This window comes from Gossypium hirsutum, chromosome D03, assembly GCF_007990345.1.
Source record: "Gossypium hirsutum isolate 1008001.06 chromosome D03, Gossypium_hirsutum_v2.1, whole genome shotgun sequence".
Lineage (NCBI taxonomy): Eukaryota > Viridiplantae > Streptophyta > Magnoliopsida > Malvales > Malvaceae > Gossypium > Gossypium hirsutum.
In genome coordinates, this window is record NC_053439.1 from 53697227 (window position 1) to 53714779 (window position 17553).

Genomic DNA, 17553 nt, shown 5'->3' on the forward strand with positions numbered 1-17553 from the left:
TTCCGGAAGCTCTAGCCATTGCTCCATCAGAAAATAAATAGACCCAATTGCCTTTATAATAGGAATGAGTTTTCGAATTTGGTGAATTAGGCTTGGCCTCATTTAGAAAAGGTTTAAATTGTTGGGCCCAATTGAGAGAGACTTTTACAATTTCATAAGCCATCCAATTAATGTTTTGAAAGATGAAAAGATTCATGTTCTTCCAAATTCTCCAAGCAATTAATCCAAATAAGCTTGAACAAGTAAAATGGCAACAAACGTTTAGTGGAAAACCAATTTTGAAGGGATTAAAAAAAAACTTGGATTGCATCTTAAGAAAGATTACAAGCTTCCATGCTTTCCTAGCCATCAAACAGTCTCGAAGTACATGCATAATGTCCTCTGTATCATGACCACATAAAGAGCACACAATGTTTTGCCCAATTCCTCTCTTAACGCACTCTAAATTATTAAGAAGCCTCTGTTTGACCACAAACCAAAGAAAAAGACAAACTCTCTGTGGGCTTTGATATTTCCAAATAGACTTTCAACTATCATCTTTATGACTCCAAGAATCTTCTCTTAAAGCCCAATAAGCATTACGAACAAAAAAAGACTCTCAACCAGATCGAGCCCAAATGATCCCATCCTCTCCACCAATAAAGTGAGAAGGGGGGATACCTACTATACATTTTATCACGTCATCAAGTAGCCAAATACAAAGCAAATCAACTTTCCAAGAACCATCAAGAAGAACCCAATCTCTTAAAGTGCTCTCTAAACCTAGGCTTGCATGAGCTGGGAAATAAGAAAAAAGAGGACCAACTTCCAATATCCAAGAATCTTTCCAACAACGATTTATAGAGTCATCACCAACAGACCACATAAGATTCTCATAAAAAAAGGGGTCACACCTTAGAAAGGGAACGCCAAAGATGATAGTATTGGTTTTTGTGGATAGAATTTGGAAGCTAATTCTTCCAACCATATTTCGAACAAAGGACACGAACTCATAAAACGCCCTTTTTAAAGACTAGATTGAACCCAATTTTCATAATGAAGGAATTATTTTGGTCTTGGAGGTGCCGAAACCTGAGGCCCCCTTAAAACCTAGGCTGACAAATGGACTCTCAACCTACTAAAGTTGTTTTTGGATGCCCAGTAGAACCACCCCAAATGAACTGTCTTTATATCCTCTCTATCTCATCACACACACCTTTCGGGATTAACAAGGACTATCTAAAGTAGTTTGAAATAGTTAGGAGATTGACTGGGCAAGAGTGACACGTCCCGCAAAGGAGAGTTTCCTAGCTTCCCAATTTTGAGTTATAGTGACTTGGTACATTAACCCAAAAGATATTATCTAATTTGACCTTGAACTCTAGTTAAAATATTCGATTTCATCCTTTCGCAACCTTTTTTAATGATAATTCTAAAAAAATTATCAAAAAATTTATTTAAATTTTCAAAAAATTATTTATTTTCTAAATATAAATATTCACTAAATTATATTTATCTTTTACAGGTTTTTTTATGCAAGGTTAATGTTGTAGTAGCTAGGGATGTTCATAGTTCAATTAAAACCGAATTAATCGTTTTAACCAGTCTAATTTGATTAATCAACCAGTGGTCGAATTTAGTTCAATCGAAAGTCGATTAATGATTTTTTAAAATTTCAATTATCAATTAAATTCAATTCAAAATCAGATAATTACTTGAAATAAATAATAAGTATTATATATAATAATTAATTTTTAAGATTTATGTAATATTTTTACAGTTTTATTTATTACTTTCAACTCCATTTAAAATTTTTTGAACTATTAAAAGATATGAACATTAACAATATATTCTTATTATGTTTTATACTTATTTTAATCAAAAGATAAAAAAAAACATATATATTTTAATTAACCGGCTAAATTAACCAAAATATTTCAATTCGATTAATGCATTAGAAAAACCTTCAATTCAATTCAAGGTTAAAATTTTTACATTTCAAGTAATTCGGTTCGGTTCAAATATTAATTGAACCAACCATTTTAACAATGCAATCGATACCCTTACTGAATTCTTTTAACGGTACCGATTAAATTATCCAACGAATTCAACAATAATAAATTTAGAATTGAATTGGAGTTTGTTCGTATATGAAATACACACAAAGTCCATGTAAACCATTCGTGGCAAAGCCAATCCTTGAATATCCTCTTGAAGCACTTGAGCAGGTCCTGCTGGCGGCACACTAAAAATTTGCATGCCAACATTCTGGTTTGAAGAAAGACAAAGCATCAGCTAGCCGATTCGCTTCCCTATGCACATTCTGAATTGAAGTCAGCAAAGCCAAACCATTCTTCCAAGTTGTAAAAACTCCTGATTCAAACACAAAAACATCCCACTAAACCATTAAAAGATTCTATTCCAACGTCAAATAGATTTTGACTTACTTGACCGCAATAACAAGTAGCAATTAGTCAAGCCGTGGTTTCTTGGCCAACTTCAGTCTGCCTTCTCTTTTTCTTAGAGAAGCACAAGCAATTACTGAGATTTATAAATATAGACACGAACCATAAATGAAAATTTGGGGTTGGAGTATTAACAGTTCATTCACTATTTGCACAATGTCCTTGAAAAGGATTTCCCAAGTTCAAAATGTCGTAGATCTTAACATAAGTCGTTGCTTATTTCTTCTTGCCTTCTTGTGGTCACAAAAGACATTTTCCTGGATATGCAAAGTAGACAATTAATAATGATTTATCCGAAGAAAAGAAATGAGAGAAAGGAGACCCAAAGACGGGATGATTGGTACCTGTCTGCATAAATTACGGCTAATACACTGATGTAAATCATAAATGAAGCACTTTACCGTCCATCAGTCTGGCTTCTAAGTTAATAATTATGATCTAAATCCAACATCTACTATTGCCATAGATATCGCACTTAATACTATTGGTATAGTCTTCAGAACTGTATTCTTCGAGGGAAAAAGAAAACTTGATTCGCTTTGCTAAGAAAGCTTATTTGTCCCTATCTGTTGAAATCAGCCAAGAAATATGGGCATGCACTTTGCAGCTTAAAAGACCATACACTCTGAGCATCAATTAGGAAAAACATTACAGTATGTTTATTGTTGATAAAAATATGTCGAAGAGAGGGAAGAAACGACTGCAAACTAAACATTACCTAGTAAAATTTAAAAGTAAATTCAAAAGAAAGGAACTTTCCCGGAATCAGACTGTTGAATTGAGTGAGGAAGAGGTTTGTAAATCTCAGCCCAATCTCAGCTCAAACTGGTATTTGTTGACTGGAAAAGCATTTTTAGATTTGTTATCTGCTTCAAAAATGCATTTGTCAACAAATCCAGTCCGATCCAAGACACCGGAATACTGAACTGCATCTTGAATTAAGGGTCTTGGGGCCGACTCATCGCTTCAAGCACTATCCACTATCAACATCCTTCCCCTATATAATATAAACATCGAAAATAAAATACTGAAACAAATTAAAACAGATTATAAAAGAGATTGTGGATCTTGGTTCATCGCTCCTTATACTATCTACATCCTCCCCTATATAAACTCTGCAAAAATATATTAAAACAAAATATAAAAGCCAGTGGTTGGTTCATTGCTTCTTTTACCATCTACTATCTATTTCCTAAAAGTTACTAAAAAGAATTAGTAACAGAAACATCAGCAGATAAGGAAAAACAACTACAAAATTTGCATCTGTAAAAGGAAACACCAAAATGGTGAGAATGAGACTCAAGACTAGAGTGATTTTGTTTACGGACGGCCAAAAACGGAAAAGAACAAAAATGACCTGAAGTGAAAAGAACTCCTCCACAGAACTGAATAGCATTTATGTTCTCTAATAACAAAATTTACCCTTATATAAGGCAAATGGCCGAATGGCCTCAGGGTTCCAAATAGGGTAGGCATAGTGGTTTCACAGCCGCTAATTCAAAATAGCAGCAGCATCCGCTACCGCCAAAGATCTCAATAGCTGCGTCAACATATTTTCAGATGTTCTTCGAAACTAAGTAAATACAGAAAGAGTACAAGATACGGTGGAATCCAAAGTAGAAAATAAAAAACGTAGAGGCTGAGATAAGGTAATTGATACTGTAAGTAGAGATATTTTAGGGTTTCGAAATTTACCTTGCAAAAGAGGATTTGGATCTGAGTAATGGTGAGATCCTTGCTTGGCGGCCTACGCTGGGAGTTCAGGGTAGGAAGGAGTTTCTTTTTAAAGATTATTTTACTATTTTAGCCCCACAAAAAAATTATATAGAAATTTTTTATATTTTTGGAAAAAAATAAAAGTTGATTAATAATTTTAGCAAAAATTCAATTACTTAGTTTCATAATAATTGAAAAAAATGAAATTCAATCAACCCAGAAATTAAATACATGCAAATAATAAACTAAATAAGAAAATAGATTTAATTAAAAATAGGGACTAAAATGAACAAAAAATAACTGATAAAGCTTTACCGTGAAAAATTTCACTAATAAAGGACTGAGCTAAATCAAATTTACAATTCTAAGAAACTAAGGGTGGGTTTGGATGGGCGATTGAGTGCGGTGGAGTGCGTTTAGCTTACTTTTTGTCTCATGTTACAATATCGCTACAATATTTAATCTCACCGCCACTACTGTTTTTACACTAACCACAAGTAAACACATCTCATCCAAACTCACCCTAAATCACAAATAACAATTTAATTTTGAACCGGCAACAAAAAGTATATGCTAAACAGCGCAACAAAGGTACAAAGCAAAGGATAAAACCCTAAACTAGAATAAAAATAAATGGGCCTATAATTATTGGGCTCCACTTGGGTTTTAGTTTTTGTTCCTCTTATTTTTGTTTTGTTGTCATTCTCTTTTTTTTATGATAATATATCTATAAATTCGATATAATGGTTAAGGTGTTCATCACCCCAAATGTGACATAGGTTTACATTGCATTAGTTGCATTACTGTTAGGACTTGATTTCAGTTTTATCAACACAGTTACATTTAATTTAATTTTCAAGTTTCATTTAATCCTTTCTCCTAATCCCACATCTTGGTTCTTATATTTTTTTTATTAACACGGTTCAAGCAATTATAATTAAAATGAATCCAATTTAAAATACAATCGAATTTAAAATCAAAATATATTCAAACTTAGACTGAATAAATCTAAACACCACTCGATTTTAGTTCAGAATAAATCTAAAAAGAACCTAAACTAGAATTAATGGACATGAACCTAAATAGCATTTTGCAATATGGTCCTTATATTCCATTAAAATGTACTAATGCAACATGATAATATTGTATCACATCATCACTCGGGCTTATTTAATTTTTAAAATTTTCAAGTAATGAGTTGACATAATCTCTTATTATCACATCATCACACATTAACAGAATTTAAGTTCATAGACCAAATTAGAAAGAATTCAATGACCAAGATGAGACATGAGTGCTTGATATAATTTTTCTTTCATAGGGCTCAAGCTTGAAGGATAAAACATGGGTACTTAACATTACCGATTCGTAACATTTTAATCATTGTGTCCAACCCAACTATGTCTGGCATGGCAGAAGTTCTATTTTAATTATTTATATATAATCGTTTATTATTATATTGTGAAATATTATATTAACAGTTATAAAGTACTAAAATAATGATTTTTTGTAGGTTAATTAAAGTTAACTTTATTGACATGACATGTGATTGTCTGGTATATGCTTCATTAATTACTCAAAAAGAAATTACTAATGAAGCTTTACCAGGAAAAAATACTAATAAAGAGTTATAATCGAATATAAAAGCCCAAGGAGCTGAATCAGAAATAACCCAACTTTATTTTGAACCGGCAACAATAGTAAAAGCAAAAAGATAAAACCCTAAACTATAAAAAAAAAACAAATAGGCCTAAAAGTATTGGGCTCTACTTGGGTTTTAGTGGTTTTACCTTTGTTTTGTTGACATTCTCTTGTTTATCTTTAAAAAAATTCTTCCCAAATTGTTGGGTATAGATACTAGTTGTTACATTTTTGGTTAGTAGGTAGAGGGTGAAACCAAGAAATTGTTTTAAAGAGGGCAAAAAATAAGTAAAAATTTAAAGAAACAATATGTAATTTTGTTATATTAATTTGTGATTTCTTAAACACTAAAAGACCATATAAATAATTTTTTATTTTTAAGGGTCAAGACTATTGCCTATCTTTCCTTTCGTCTCGTCGCTGGTTGGCCTAATTATAACTAGAATGAACCCAATTCAAAGTACAAAAAGACTTAAAACCAAAATAACTCTAAACATGGTACACTAATGGTAAGATTTAAACTCGAAATAAATCTAGAAAAGTACCAAAATTAAAATTTATGCATGGTGAAGACTTGAACCACAAGCTAGCCATAAACCATCACCTTTTCGGGGATCTATCAGTAAAGTATTGAAGTCTTAATAAGAATAAGTAACTCTAAAAACCAAAATAATCCATAACATGAACATGGAGTTCATAATACTCTTTGAAGTTTTAGACTCTTGATAACAAACCAAAAATTCAAACACAAACCCTCACACAGAAAACATACTGTCTGTGTCGTCAGTTCATCAACATCCCAATAAACCATTAAGATTGTGTTTCAAAGGCAAAAAGATTTTGACCTATTGTTACTCAGTTAAAGTAAAGAAAAGAAGCAATTACATAACTCGTGGCCTCTTCTGCCACCCAGCCAGCTTCAATTTTTTTTCGTTCCTCCTTCTCGATCCCTTCTTTCAATCTCTTCACCTCTGCTTGATCCTCCAACATTTCACGAGCCTTTGCCAACTTATTGATGATGTTTTGCACCTTTGCCTCTATATCCGTAATGTCTTTTAGCTCAAGCATCTCTGGGTTACTTTTTATTTATGATCAACTTCAGCTAGTGAGGTCATAATGATGCTCTGAATATCTGCAGGACTAAATAAGAAAGTTCTTATCAGTATGAGGGTTTTTTTTTTTTAAATATCTCAGTGAGCACATTACATTGTGTTCATAAATGTTGTACCCTGGGACAGCAGACGTCTTCTCTTGTGACAATTTCATATTGTCTTGATTTTCCCTGGCATCACTGCTGCCTTCACCCAAATCATAGTATATCTCGTTGTCTACAAAACATAAAGGTAACCAATACAAGTAAAGAGGCTAAGGTTTTATAAAGCCATTAAGTTTGTTATACTGACGGTTTAAGTAAGTCCAGAACAAATTGTCCAAATCACAAGAAGGACTTGTATAATTTGGCACGGGAAAGTCCAGCAGAAACGGAGAAGCCTATAGGAAAAGGAGAATCAGATAATGATCCAAAAAAAAGCAGATCAAATAAAGAAAATGATGCCAAAACTTTACATATCAAATTTATATCCTTTATTTGGTGAGTCTGCCCCATGATAACCCTGTAAAATGTAAACAGCAATTGCATAGAACTAAAAATTGACAACTTTCCTACTCAGGATTTTTTGTGTCAGTGTTCGTCTGATATTTCTTGTTTTGATTTGGTCTCTTATGAACAAGTGGGAATCAATCAAACAGTGTTGAAATGACAGTATGAAGTTTAAATGCTGATACTATCTAGTAGTATCTCTCTTATAGTAATACTGAATCTTTTAAACTGGAACATAAAACTTGAATGCACAGTATGATCTACAATGCATGATTGCATATTCAAGTCGAATAAAGGTCATAAATTTGCTCTGTAAAACTCAAAATTCAGTCCTTACCATCTCTTGTTTTGTTTGTTCCGGTTTTTCAATCTTAGTTTCACTAGTATCTCTCCCACATATGCCAAGGTTAAATTTACCTCCTTTGCTGGTTCCTCTTGATCGATCACCTACATTCGTAATATATAGATGGATAACAAAGTAAAAGAAAGAACACAACACGAGATGAAATAAAAATTAGTATATATCCATCACTCGAAGATTGTTTCTCGATGAACTTACCCCATTGTCCATCTAAACTCAATAACACCAAGACACATTACCAACAAAGTAAAGTTATGCCTCAACTACTCTTTATTAACCTGATGACAAGGTGGTTATACTAAGTTACAAACTTATTGTTCAATCATTTAACATGGTATCACAAAAGGGTCTACCGTTCCTTTTGACATATATAATCCCTAGTTCTTACCTCAGGGTTGTTGTGAATCTCGGCTCCTTTCCCAGTGTCTGGGGGCAGAGGAAGGTAGAGTATTAACTGTTCATCCTCTTTTTGCACAAGATCTCCTTGAATACTAAGAGGATTTGTTAGCTTTTGGTTGGTAATAAGCCGTAGCATTTCAAGACAAGAATTCAAAACTTTGTTTAGCATTTTTGTGACTCTGCCGAAAACCTTTTCCTCTTTTACTAATTGTTGCATTTGGTCCACAATGGCCTCTTTCTGCGTTGCCGGAATAGGAAATGAACAATGATATATAAAAGTTAATTCTATTGATCTAAAATGTCTAAATCCACCATAGCTAAGTCCAAACCCAAGCAAAGGTTGCGCCCAAGCAAATGATGTGAACATTTTGCCAGACAAATCACAATAGGTGAGCACTTTTGAGCCTCTAAATTGGTTAGATCAGAGCTCGAAAAGGCATCTCAAAACCGACATGACAAGCTCTCTTTATCCAAAAATAGCTCGAAAGATTGCCAATCAAAGTTCGTCATGAAAGGTATAAATAACCCAACCTAAGTACACCTTCTTAACCCAATGTTACTATGATGAGTTTTCTCCAAACCCTTTCTCATCCATATATCGATATAAGCATTCGGGAACTGTATTTTTAGGCATTCCTCAATTAGACTCCAAAAAAAATAAACAAATGCCATTAATGAACATGTATACCTAAAAATCATATCGCACTGAATTAGTTTAATTAATTGGATCAGTTAACTTAAATTTATATGTTTTTATCTTTTAATCAAAATAAGTATAAAACATATAAAAAAAATACATTGATGATGTTCGTTGGCCTTGAAAGTTAATTGAATTAATCGAAATTTTAAGTCTTGAAACACTACATAATTATTAAGTTCGGTTAATTAGCAGATTTCGAATCAATTTAATCGAAACCCAAATTTCAAAAAAATATTAATCAACTTTCGACCGAATTAAATTCAACCGTCGATTGATTAACCGAATTAAATCGATTAATTCTATTTTAACCCATCCGCCTCACTTCAATGAAATCCACCCAAGAGGCCTATCCTGCTAAAACTCATCTTTCTAATGAGAGTAACTTCGTTATATATCATCTGTCACTTACGAATGTACATTAAAAATTGGTTGGACTTTCAGTAATAACTTATTTAACGAGTTTATAATGGATTTTTCACTGGAAAATGTACTGCAACATTTGCTGGTGTACATTTGTTTTTTATTTTGGTACTACTTTTTTTTGGAGCCATAACTACACGAGTAACAACTTAATATCACGTACATTAAAAAAACCATTACTTATGAAAATTATTTCAATTCAACCAACGTCAAGAACGGTCTTTCGCATAGAAGCTCGGGCTATTCTTGAAGGTTTACGTATGGGGAAAAGGTTATAGACAGTTGGAGATTGAATGCGACAATGCACTACTTGTAAGTTCGTTCTTATGGGTAGTGCTAGTAACCTAGTTAAATTACGTTTAATCAATGTTTACGTTAAGAGGAATTGAAAGACAAGAATCCGTCACATTCCTAGATCTTAGAATATGGCTACTGATCGAATGGTGAAATGTACTTATGATAATCAGTTTGAGTTGAAGCTTTTTTGAGGATCCCCCAATTTCAGTTCAAGAGATTTTACAATCAGATGTGATTTCTTAAGTAGAGTTGTGTAATTTCATTATTTTCGCTTAATGTTGTTTGTTTCTACTAAAAAAAGATGGGTGTTAAAAATTGCATAATATATATTATATAAAATAATATATTACAAGTTTAAAAGATAAATTAAATTAAATTAAGTTTAACTTGATTCTTAATTTAAAACGAGATATTTACTTTTTAATCTTATATTTTAATTTTATCAAACCGTCCCTAAAAAATAATAAAAGATGGTTGTTGGTCTTTTCCTGCCCTAGAGCAACAATCTTTGGGTAGAGTATAAAAGATGATTTTATCTTCTTCTTTTTTTTGCGAAATTAAGATATCCATCATCATTAATAACGACTAATTCTCTTAATCATAAGTGTTTTCTAAAAATATAATACGTAACGAAACTTTAATAACGTGGCAATATATAATTTACTCGTAATTACAGTACATTTAATTTGCTAGAATAAAATAAAATTGTAATAGAATGTCATTTTATAAGAATGTAATAAATATAAGAATAGTTTAATTGGGTAAAATGAATGAATTAATAATAATATTCTTGTGTTTTAATTCAAAGGAATAAGTGGTGAAATAGTATAAAAATAAATGCTCAAATAATAAAAATAATTTTTTTAACAATTTTATCAAATTTTTTCACTAATTAATGATTACAAGGAATTTTGAGTAAAATAATTTAAAAAAAACCAAAAAAAATTAGCAGCATTACCCTTCACTTCTATTATAAAAAAAGCTAGATTTTAATGATTAGATTTAACAATAGAAATATCATTAGTAAAAATCATCTAAAAATAAAAGTCAAAGTATGTACACACCCAAATTACTACATTGATTAATGACAATATTGAATAAATAAAAGACATAAGACAACCTTCAAGATTCAATCCTCAAGTTTTCTTTCTCCTTTGTTTACTTTCGAATTATTTTCAATGTTTTTGATTTCTTAATTTTATATTTGATATCTACATCTAATGAGTTGAAATCTTGGTGTTTAAAATTCGAAAACTTTAAATAAATTTAGCACTTATTTAAAATATGGATCGAGTTTAGACTTGAAAATTCAAGGTTTGGCTCAGTCCGTTTTTAAAATTTGTAAGGTTTGATATTATGTTATTTTATATATTATGTAATTTATAACATAAAAATTAAATCTATAGTAATATATAATATTGTAAACATTAAAAAGCATTAAAATGAATATATATATAAAAGTTTAATAAATAAAAAATACATAAATTATTAAATATTAAATTAGGAATAATACAAATATTTTTTAAAAATAATATGAGTGAGTTTAAAACGGGTTTAGATTAGTCATTTACAAATATAAATAGAAATTTTAGACACATATTTCAATTTAAACCGACCTAAGCTTAATAAATATAAAATACGTTAATGTTATGCTTAGATCCGATCCGAACTTAAACACCTCTTTCTTATTTACCGACAAAATTTAATAAAAAATTCAAAGTGAGAAAGTTATGATGAAAATTTTTATAATTAAATCAGTAGTCAAATCACAACTATTTAACTGATTTTTAATTTAACGAATTTGAAACAATTGAAGCTACAACTGATATTAAAATCTAAAATCGGAACCTTCTCGGCACTTGGTTTTCTTGTATTCAGCATCGTCCTTCCTCAGCTTCATTCGGTTTTCTTTTGACCCAGCTTCGCCCTTCACCATCTTCAGTGTGTTTTCTTTTAAATCAGCTTCGCCCTTCTCCACCTTCCGTTTGCCTTTCGTAATATTAGCTTTGTTCTTCTTGGTCTCTTCTTCCAATTTCTTCCATACACGAGGCTTCTCCAAGTTACTCCTCTTGTTTTGCACCATTACCTCCCTATTTGTGATGTCTCTTAGCCCGAGCCTCTCAGCTTCAGCTAGGGAGTTTGTAAGGATGTTCTGAAAATCTGCATGCCTAAATAAAAAACTTGCTATCAGTATGAGGGTGCTTTTGAAATATCTCAGTGAGCACATTAGCATTGCGTCCATAAATGTTATTTACCCTTGGGCAGGAGAGGTGTTCTCATCTGACAGCTTCATATTCTCTTGATTTGCTCTGGCGTCACTACTGCCTTCACCCGGATATTGATGTCCAAAATCTAAAGTATATTAATGTTGACAATTGACAAGTATAAGACCATTAAGATTATTAAAGTCACAGTTTAAGAATGTAGACCAAATTATTTCTGTAAGTTGACATAAAAGAATATCAACTTGCAGCCATTACCTGGCAGATGACGGTTTTCCAAATCATATTTTTCCACATCAAAGAACCGCAGTAACCAAAGATCCTGTATGCAGATAAGAATCAGATTTGATCCAAAAAAATAAGCAACTTCAATTATATATATATATGCCCTGATCTCTTCTTCCAATTTCTTCTTTTCACTAGCCTTCTCCAAGTTATTCCTTATGTTTTGCACCATTACCTCTATATTTGTGATGTCTTTTAGCTCGAGCCTCTCTGGTTTACGTTCTATATTATGGTCAGCTTCAGCTAGAGAGTTTGTAAGGATGTTCTGAAAATCTGCATGCCTAAATAAAAAACTTGTTATCAGTATGAGGGCGCTTCTGAAATATCTCAGTGAGCACATTAGCATTGCATCCATAAATGTTGTATACCCTAGGACAGGAGAGGTGTTCTCATATGACAGCTTCATATTCTCTTGATTTGCTCTGGCATCACTGCTGCCTTCCCCCGGATATATATGTCCAAAATCTAAAGGATATTAATGTTGACAATTGACAAGTATAAGACCATTGAGATTATTATAGTCACAGTTTAAAAATGTAGAGACCAAATTATTTCTGTAAGTTGACATAATAGAATATCAACTTGCAACCATTACCTGACAGATGACAGTTTTCCAAATCATATTTTTCCATATCAAAGAACCGCGGTGACAAAAGATCCTATATGCAGAAGAGAATCAGATTAGATCCCAAAAAAATAAGCAACTTCAATTATATATATATATGCCCTAATCTCTTCTTCCAATTTCTTCCTTTTATGTTTTGCACCATTACCTCTATATTTGTGATGTCTTTTAGCTCGAGCCTCTCTGGTTTGCTTTCTATATTATGGTCAGCTTCAGCTAGAGAGTTTGCAAAGATGTTCTCAAAATCTGCATGCCTAAATAAAAAACTTGTTATCAGTATGAGGGTGCTTTTGAAATATCTCAGTGAGCACATTAGCATTGCATCCATAAATGTTGTATACCCTTGGACAGGAGAGGTGTTCCCATATGACAGCTTCATATTCTCTTGATTTGCTCTGGCATCACTGCTGCCTTCTCCCGGATATATATGTCCAAAATCTAAGGGATATTAATGTTGACAATTGACAAGTATAAGACCATTGAGTTTATTATAGTCACAGTTTAAGAATGTAGAGACCAAATTATTTCTGTAAGTTGACATAATAGAATATCAACTTGCAGCCATTACCTGGCAGATGACGGTTTTCCAAATCATATTTTTCCATATCAAAGAACCGCGGTGACAAAAGATCCTATATGCAGAAGAGAATCAGATTAGATCCAAAAAAATAAGCAACTTCAATTATATATATATGTATATGCCCTAATCTCTTCTTCCAATTTCTTCCTTTCACGAGCCTTCTCCAAGTTATTCCTTATGTTTTGCACCATTACCTCTATATTTGTGATGTCTTTTAGCTCGAGCCTCTCTGGTTTACTTTCTATATTATGGTCAGCTTCAGCTAGAGAGTTTGCAAAGGTGTTCTCAAAATCTGCATGCCTAAATAAAAAACTTGTTATCAGTATGAGGGCGCTTCTGAAATATCTCAGTGAGCACATTAGCATTGCATCCATAAATGTTGTATACCCTAGGACAGGAGAGGTGTTCCCATATGACAGCTTCATATTCTCTTGATTTGCTCTGGCATCACTGCTGCCTTCCCCCGGATATATATGTCCAAAATCTAAAGGATATTAATGTTGACAATTGACAAGTATAAGACCATTGAGATTATTATAGTCACAGTTTAAGAATGTAGAGACCAAATTATTTCTGTAAGTTGACATAATAGAATATCAACTTGCAGCCATTACCTGACAGATGACAGTTTTCCAAATCATATTTTTCCATATCAAAGAACCGCGGTGACAAAAGATCCTATATGCAGAAGAGAATCAGATTTGATCCCAAAAAAATAAGCAACTTCAATTATATATATATATATATGCCCTAATCTCTTCTTCCAATTTCTTCCTTTTATGTTTTGCACCATTACCTCTATATTTGTGATGTCTTTTAGCTCGAGCCTCTCTGGTTTACGTTCTATATTATGGTCAGCTTCAGCTAGAGAGTTTGTAAGGATGTTCTGAAAATCCGCATGCCTAAATAAAAAAATTGTTATCAGTATGAGGGTGCTTTTGAAATATCTCAGTGAGCACGTTAGCTTTGCGTCCATAAATGTTGTATACCCTTGGACAGGAGAGATGTTCTCATTTGGCAGCTTCACATTCTCTTGGTTTGCTCTGGCATCACTGCTGCCTTCACCCGGATATTGATGTCCAAAATCTAAAGGATATTAATGTTGACAATTGACAAGTATAAGACAATTAAGATTATTATAGTCACAGTTTAAGAATGTAGAGACCAAATTATTTCTGTAAAATGACATAATAGAATAGCAACTTGCAGCCACTACCTGGCAGACGACGGTTTTCCAAATCATGTTTTTCCACATCAAAGAACCCCGGTGACGAAAGATCCTATATGCAGAAGAGAATCAGATTTGATCCAAAAAAATAAGCAACTTCAATTATATATATATATATATGCCAAACCTTACCGGGTCAACCTCATGATAGCCCTGTAAATAAGGAGGAAAACACACACAATACACAAAATTAGAAACTGGCAGCTTTCATACCCTGGAGTTTTTTCTGTGCGAATGTTTGTCTAATATTTCTTGTTTTGATTTGCTCTCTTACAAACAAGTCGAATCAATCAAACATTATCATTACTTGTTCCTCTTGAGGGGTCATGTACATTTGCAATATGCAGACTACAGAGTAAAGATTAGGAACAAAGTGGGGAAAAAAAAACAGAACATGAGAGACAAAAAAAAAAAGAAGTTATTATATGTACACCTCCTCAAGACTGTTTCTAAATAAACTTACCACATCATCTCTATAAATTCAATAATGGGAGAACAAATTACAGAAGAAAGAAAGGTCATGCAGATACTACTTGTGATCTAACTTGATGAAATGGATATTATAGTGTACTAAGTTACAGAGTCATAATTTTCATGATAAAAGTAAAGTCTAACGCTCCATTGGTTAAAATACTAATGAAAAATTGGGTGGTTCTACTCAAAAATTTTACCCGTAGGTTGATGCGAATCTTAGCACATCTGCTAGAGTCAGGGGTTAGAGGAAAGTGGAATATGAAAGATTCATCGTCCGTTTGCACAAGATCTTGAATACTAACAGGATCTGTAAGCTGTTGCTTTGCAACATAAGAGGCCCAAACTTTGTTTAGAACTGCTGCCACCATGTGAAAATCCTTAGCCTCTGAGATTAATTGCTCTGTTTGGTCCTCAATAGCCTCTCCCGGCACCTCCATTTCCTTTTGCAATGCTTTAACTGAAATATAAAGAAAGCAGATGACGAATTTTAATTTAAATGATTAATCAACATGTAGTAAATGAGATTGAGTCAGGAAGGCAATCCGCACAATTCAAGTCCTGAACTGGATTTGTTGGCTGGCTCAAAACTGAATGAAGCTCTCGAAATGCATTGTTGGAGCTAAGACTGAAACTGGGATTTTCGACAATCCCGGACTGCAATTTTCTCAACCATTGCTGTAAGAGGTGTGGGTCACGAAGCCGATTCATCGCTTCCACTACTATCAGTCGTTTATCTTCCCATCTCCGCTACATTAAAAAAAATTACTAAATTAAAAAGAAAAGCTACACTGTATCTTGTGATCTATTTGTCATGTGTTCATCTTTTTCAAGAATAGTTTGGTTCAAATCATAGTTGTATCAAAATTAAATTTTCTTTCAACTCAAGTTATGGTTATTGGTTGAATGTTCATTTATTCATAATAATTTAAATTTGAATTGTACCCGGAAAAAAAATTGAATTTTTCTTTTCACTCATCTGTTTAAGTGACTAATGAAATATTTAGGTACTACTGATATGACCAAGTAAATTAAAATTTGGATTTTTAATGCAGAAGCAAGGAAGAAAAGAAGAAGAAACACTGCATTAGAACCATAAGGTGATAGTCCATGACTACTGCCTTTAAATCCTATACTTCCCTTTTCTTCTTTGCTCGAACACAACATTCCTAGCATTCGAAAAGGAAAAACACACACAACATTCCCTCTTCACCTGACAAAGAGGATTTTATCTTTTGTTCCCACTTTTAGCTCTATCTTGAGAAAAACAAAAGAACAATAATCTGATACTTGTAAAAAGTTAGCACTTAGCCACACTTCTGGTATTTGGGGGGGAAAAAAGGAGTCAGAAATTGCAGGATTTGCATGTTAAACAGTATACTTTACCCTAAAACAAATTATAGTCAGAAATTGCAGGATTTGCATGTTAAACAGTATACTTTACCCTAAAACAAATTATAAAAAGAGAGGAAAAGTCTCACGGTAGTTCGATATTTGTCATCCCCATCCAATATCATACATATCAAGTCTGCCTGCAGCTCATGACAGTCCTGCATATAGGGAGAGTAACCAAAAAAGAGTATGAGCAGATATTAGCAAGAGCAGTTAACAGAAGCAACTAAATAACTACTATTAGCTAGCCTCAACCAATTCTAGCTATGAATTAGTTATAAGCTTCATGTATAAATAACCAATAGGTACCTTTGCTCTTTTACGATAGCGTTTATCTTTATTTGATGTCTCTCCGTTGAAATCCGCCATGTATTCCAGGAGCCAAGAACAAGCTGAGAATCAAGAAAAATGATATAAAAAAGATGATAAAAAATCTGAATATCTAAACTAAAATCATTTCTGTCTGCTTATCAATCAAAGAACATTGCTTACAGTTGCAGGGTAGAGACTTGTTATGCTGTCGAAGCACTGTTAGTCATTGTTTTCCTCTAACTTTTAAATAGACGTCGGAAGCTTTAATGAACTCGCACGATCCTATGGATTCGGCTTTTGGAATTATTTGAAAAATATAAAATAGGAATTAATTCAATCCCAAAGTTCCAAAAGTATCTGTGTTCTTTTTGTTTGTTAAAAAAGAGTACACAAATTACCGTTAATTCTTCGTTTCTCCTAAATAAATTCTGAACGTGCATGGGAATTTGGGAGAGATGACCGTTTTTATTGATTTCAAGGCAGCAATAGAAAAAAAATATATCTCTAAAATTCTCGTCCTATACGGTTATTTTAAATGGTTAGACAGCCAAGATTCCTGTAAAAAGATATGTTAAAACTTTTACCTACTTCAGCATATATTTTATTTTTTGGTATTATTGGAGGATAAAGCCGTTTATTTAACTTTTTTTACCTTTTTTAATCTTACACACTATCAAACAAAATCCAACGGTCTCAAGCAACTTGCTTTTTACACACTCTTCAAAGCGTAAGATTCCTATTAATTTATTTTCCAAGATGAATATATATATTACTTGCTTCATGTTATTAATCTAGATATCTAATATATCAGATTAATCTTCACTTTTATTTTTTTAGGCCCCATTATAGGTAAGGGAAAA

The 17553-nt window shown here is 32.5% G+C and overlaps 1 protein-coding gene and 2 long non-coding RNA genes across 7 annotated transcripts; all 3 read right to left on the bottom strand.

Annotated features, from left to right (window-relative positions):
• Positions 1–1902: 1902 nt before the first annotated feature.
• On the bottom strand, positions 1903–4332 carry LOC107932287 (uncharacterized). Of its 3 annotated transcripts, XR_005911559.1 has the most exons (3): positions 4140–4322; positions 3867–3984; positions 1903–3441 (listed from the first exon to the last, which is right to left on the bottom strand). It is a non-coding gene; the product is annotated as an uncharacterized lncRNA (long non-coding RNA). The 3 variants fall into 3 exon arrangements; XR_005911558.1 differs by lacking the exon at positions 3867–3984 and having other exon boundaries at positions 4140–4332; XR_005911560.1 differs by having other exon boundaries at positions 3867–4142.
• Positions 4333–6513: 2181 nt separating this feature from the next.
• On the bottom strand, positions 6514–7944 carry LOC107932350 (uncharacterized). Its single transcript, XR_005911561.1, has 3 exons — positions 7205–7944; positions 7030–7129; positions 6514–6941 (listed from the first exon to the last, which is right to left on the bottom strand). It is a non-coding gene; the product is annotated as an uncharacterized lncRNA (long non-coding RNA).
• Positions 7945–11298: 3354 nt separating this feature from the next.
• On the bottom strand, positions 11299–17128 carry LOC107932298 (uncharacterized). 3 transcript variants are annotated; one of them, XM_016864266.2, is made up of 21 exons: positions 16874–17128; positions 16691–16773; positions 16471–16539; positions 15541–15739; positions 15190–15449; positions 14651–14671; positions 14507–14570; positions 14280–14376; positions 14087–14192; positions 13905–13968; positions 13678–13774; positions 13485–13590; positions 13279–13342; positions 13052–13148; positions 12859–12964; positions 12681–12744; positions 12454–12550; positions 12261–12366; positions 12059–12122; positions 11834–11930; positions 11299–11746 (listed from the first exon to the last, which is right to left on the bottom strand). In XM_016864266.2, the coding sequence occupies exons 2-21, from the start codon at positions 16748–16750 to the stop codon at positions 11407–11409; spliced, it is 2178 nt and encodes a 725-aa protein (XP_016719755.2). In that variant the 5' UTR covers positions 16751–16773; positions 16874–17128; the 3' UTR covers positions 11299–11406. The 3 variants fall into 3 exon arrangements, with proteins under 3 accessions (XP_016719755.2, XP_040946521.1, XP_040946520.1); XM_041090587.1 differs by lacking the exons at positions 13052–13148; positions 13279–13342; positions 13485–13590; XM_041090586.1 differs by lacking the exons at positions 12859–12964; positions 13052–13148; positions 13279–13342.
• Positions 17129–17553: the final 425 nt, after the last annotated feature.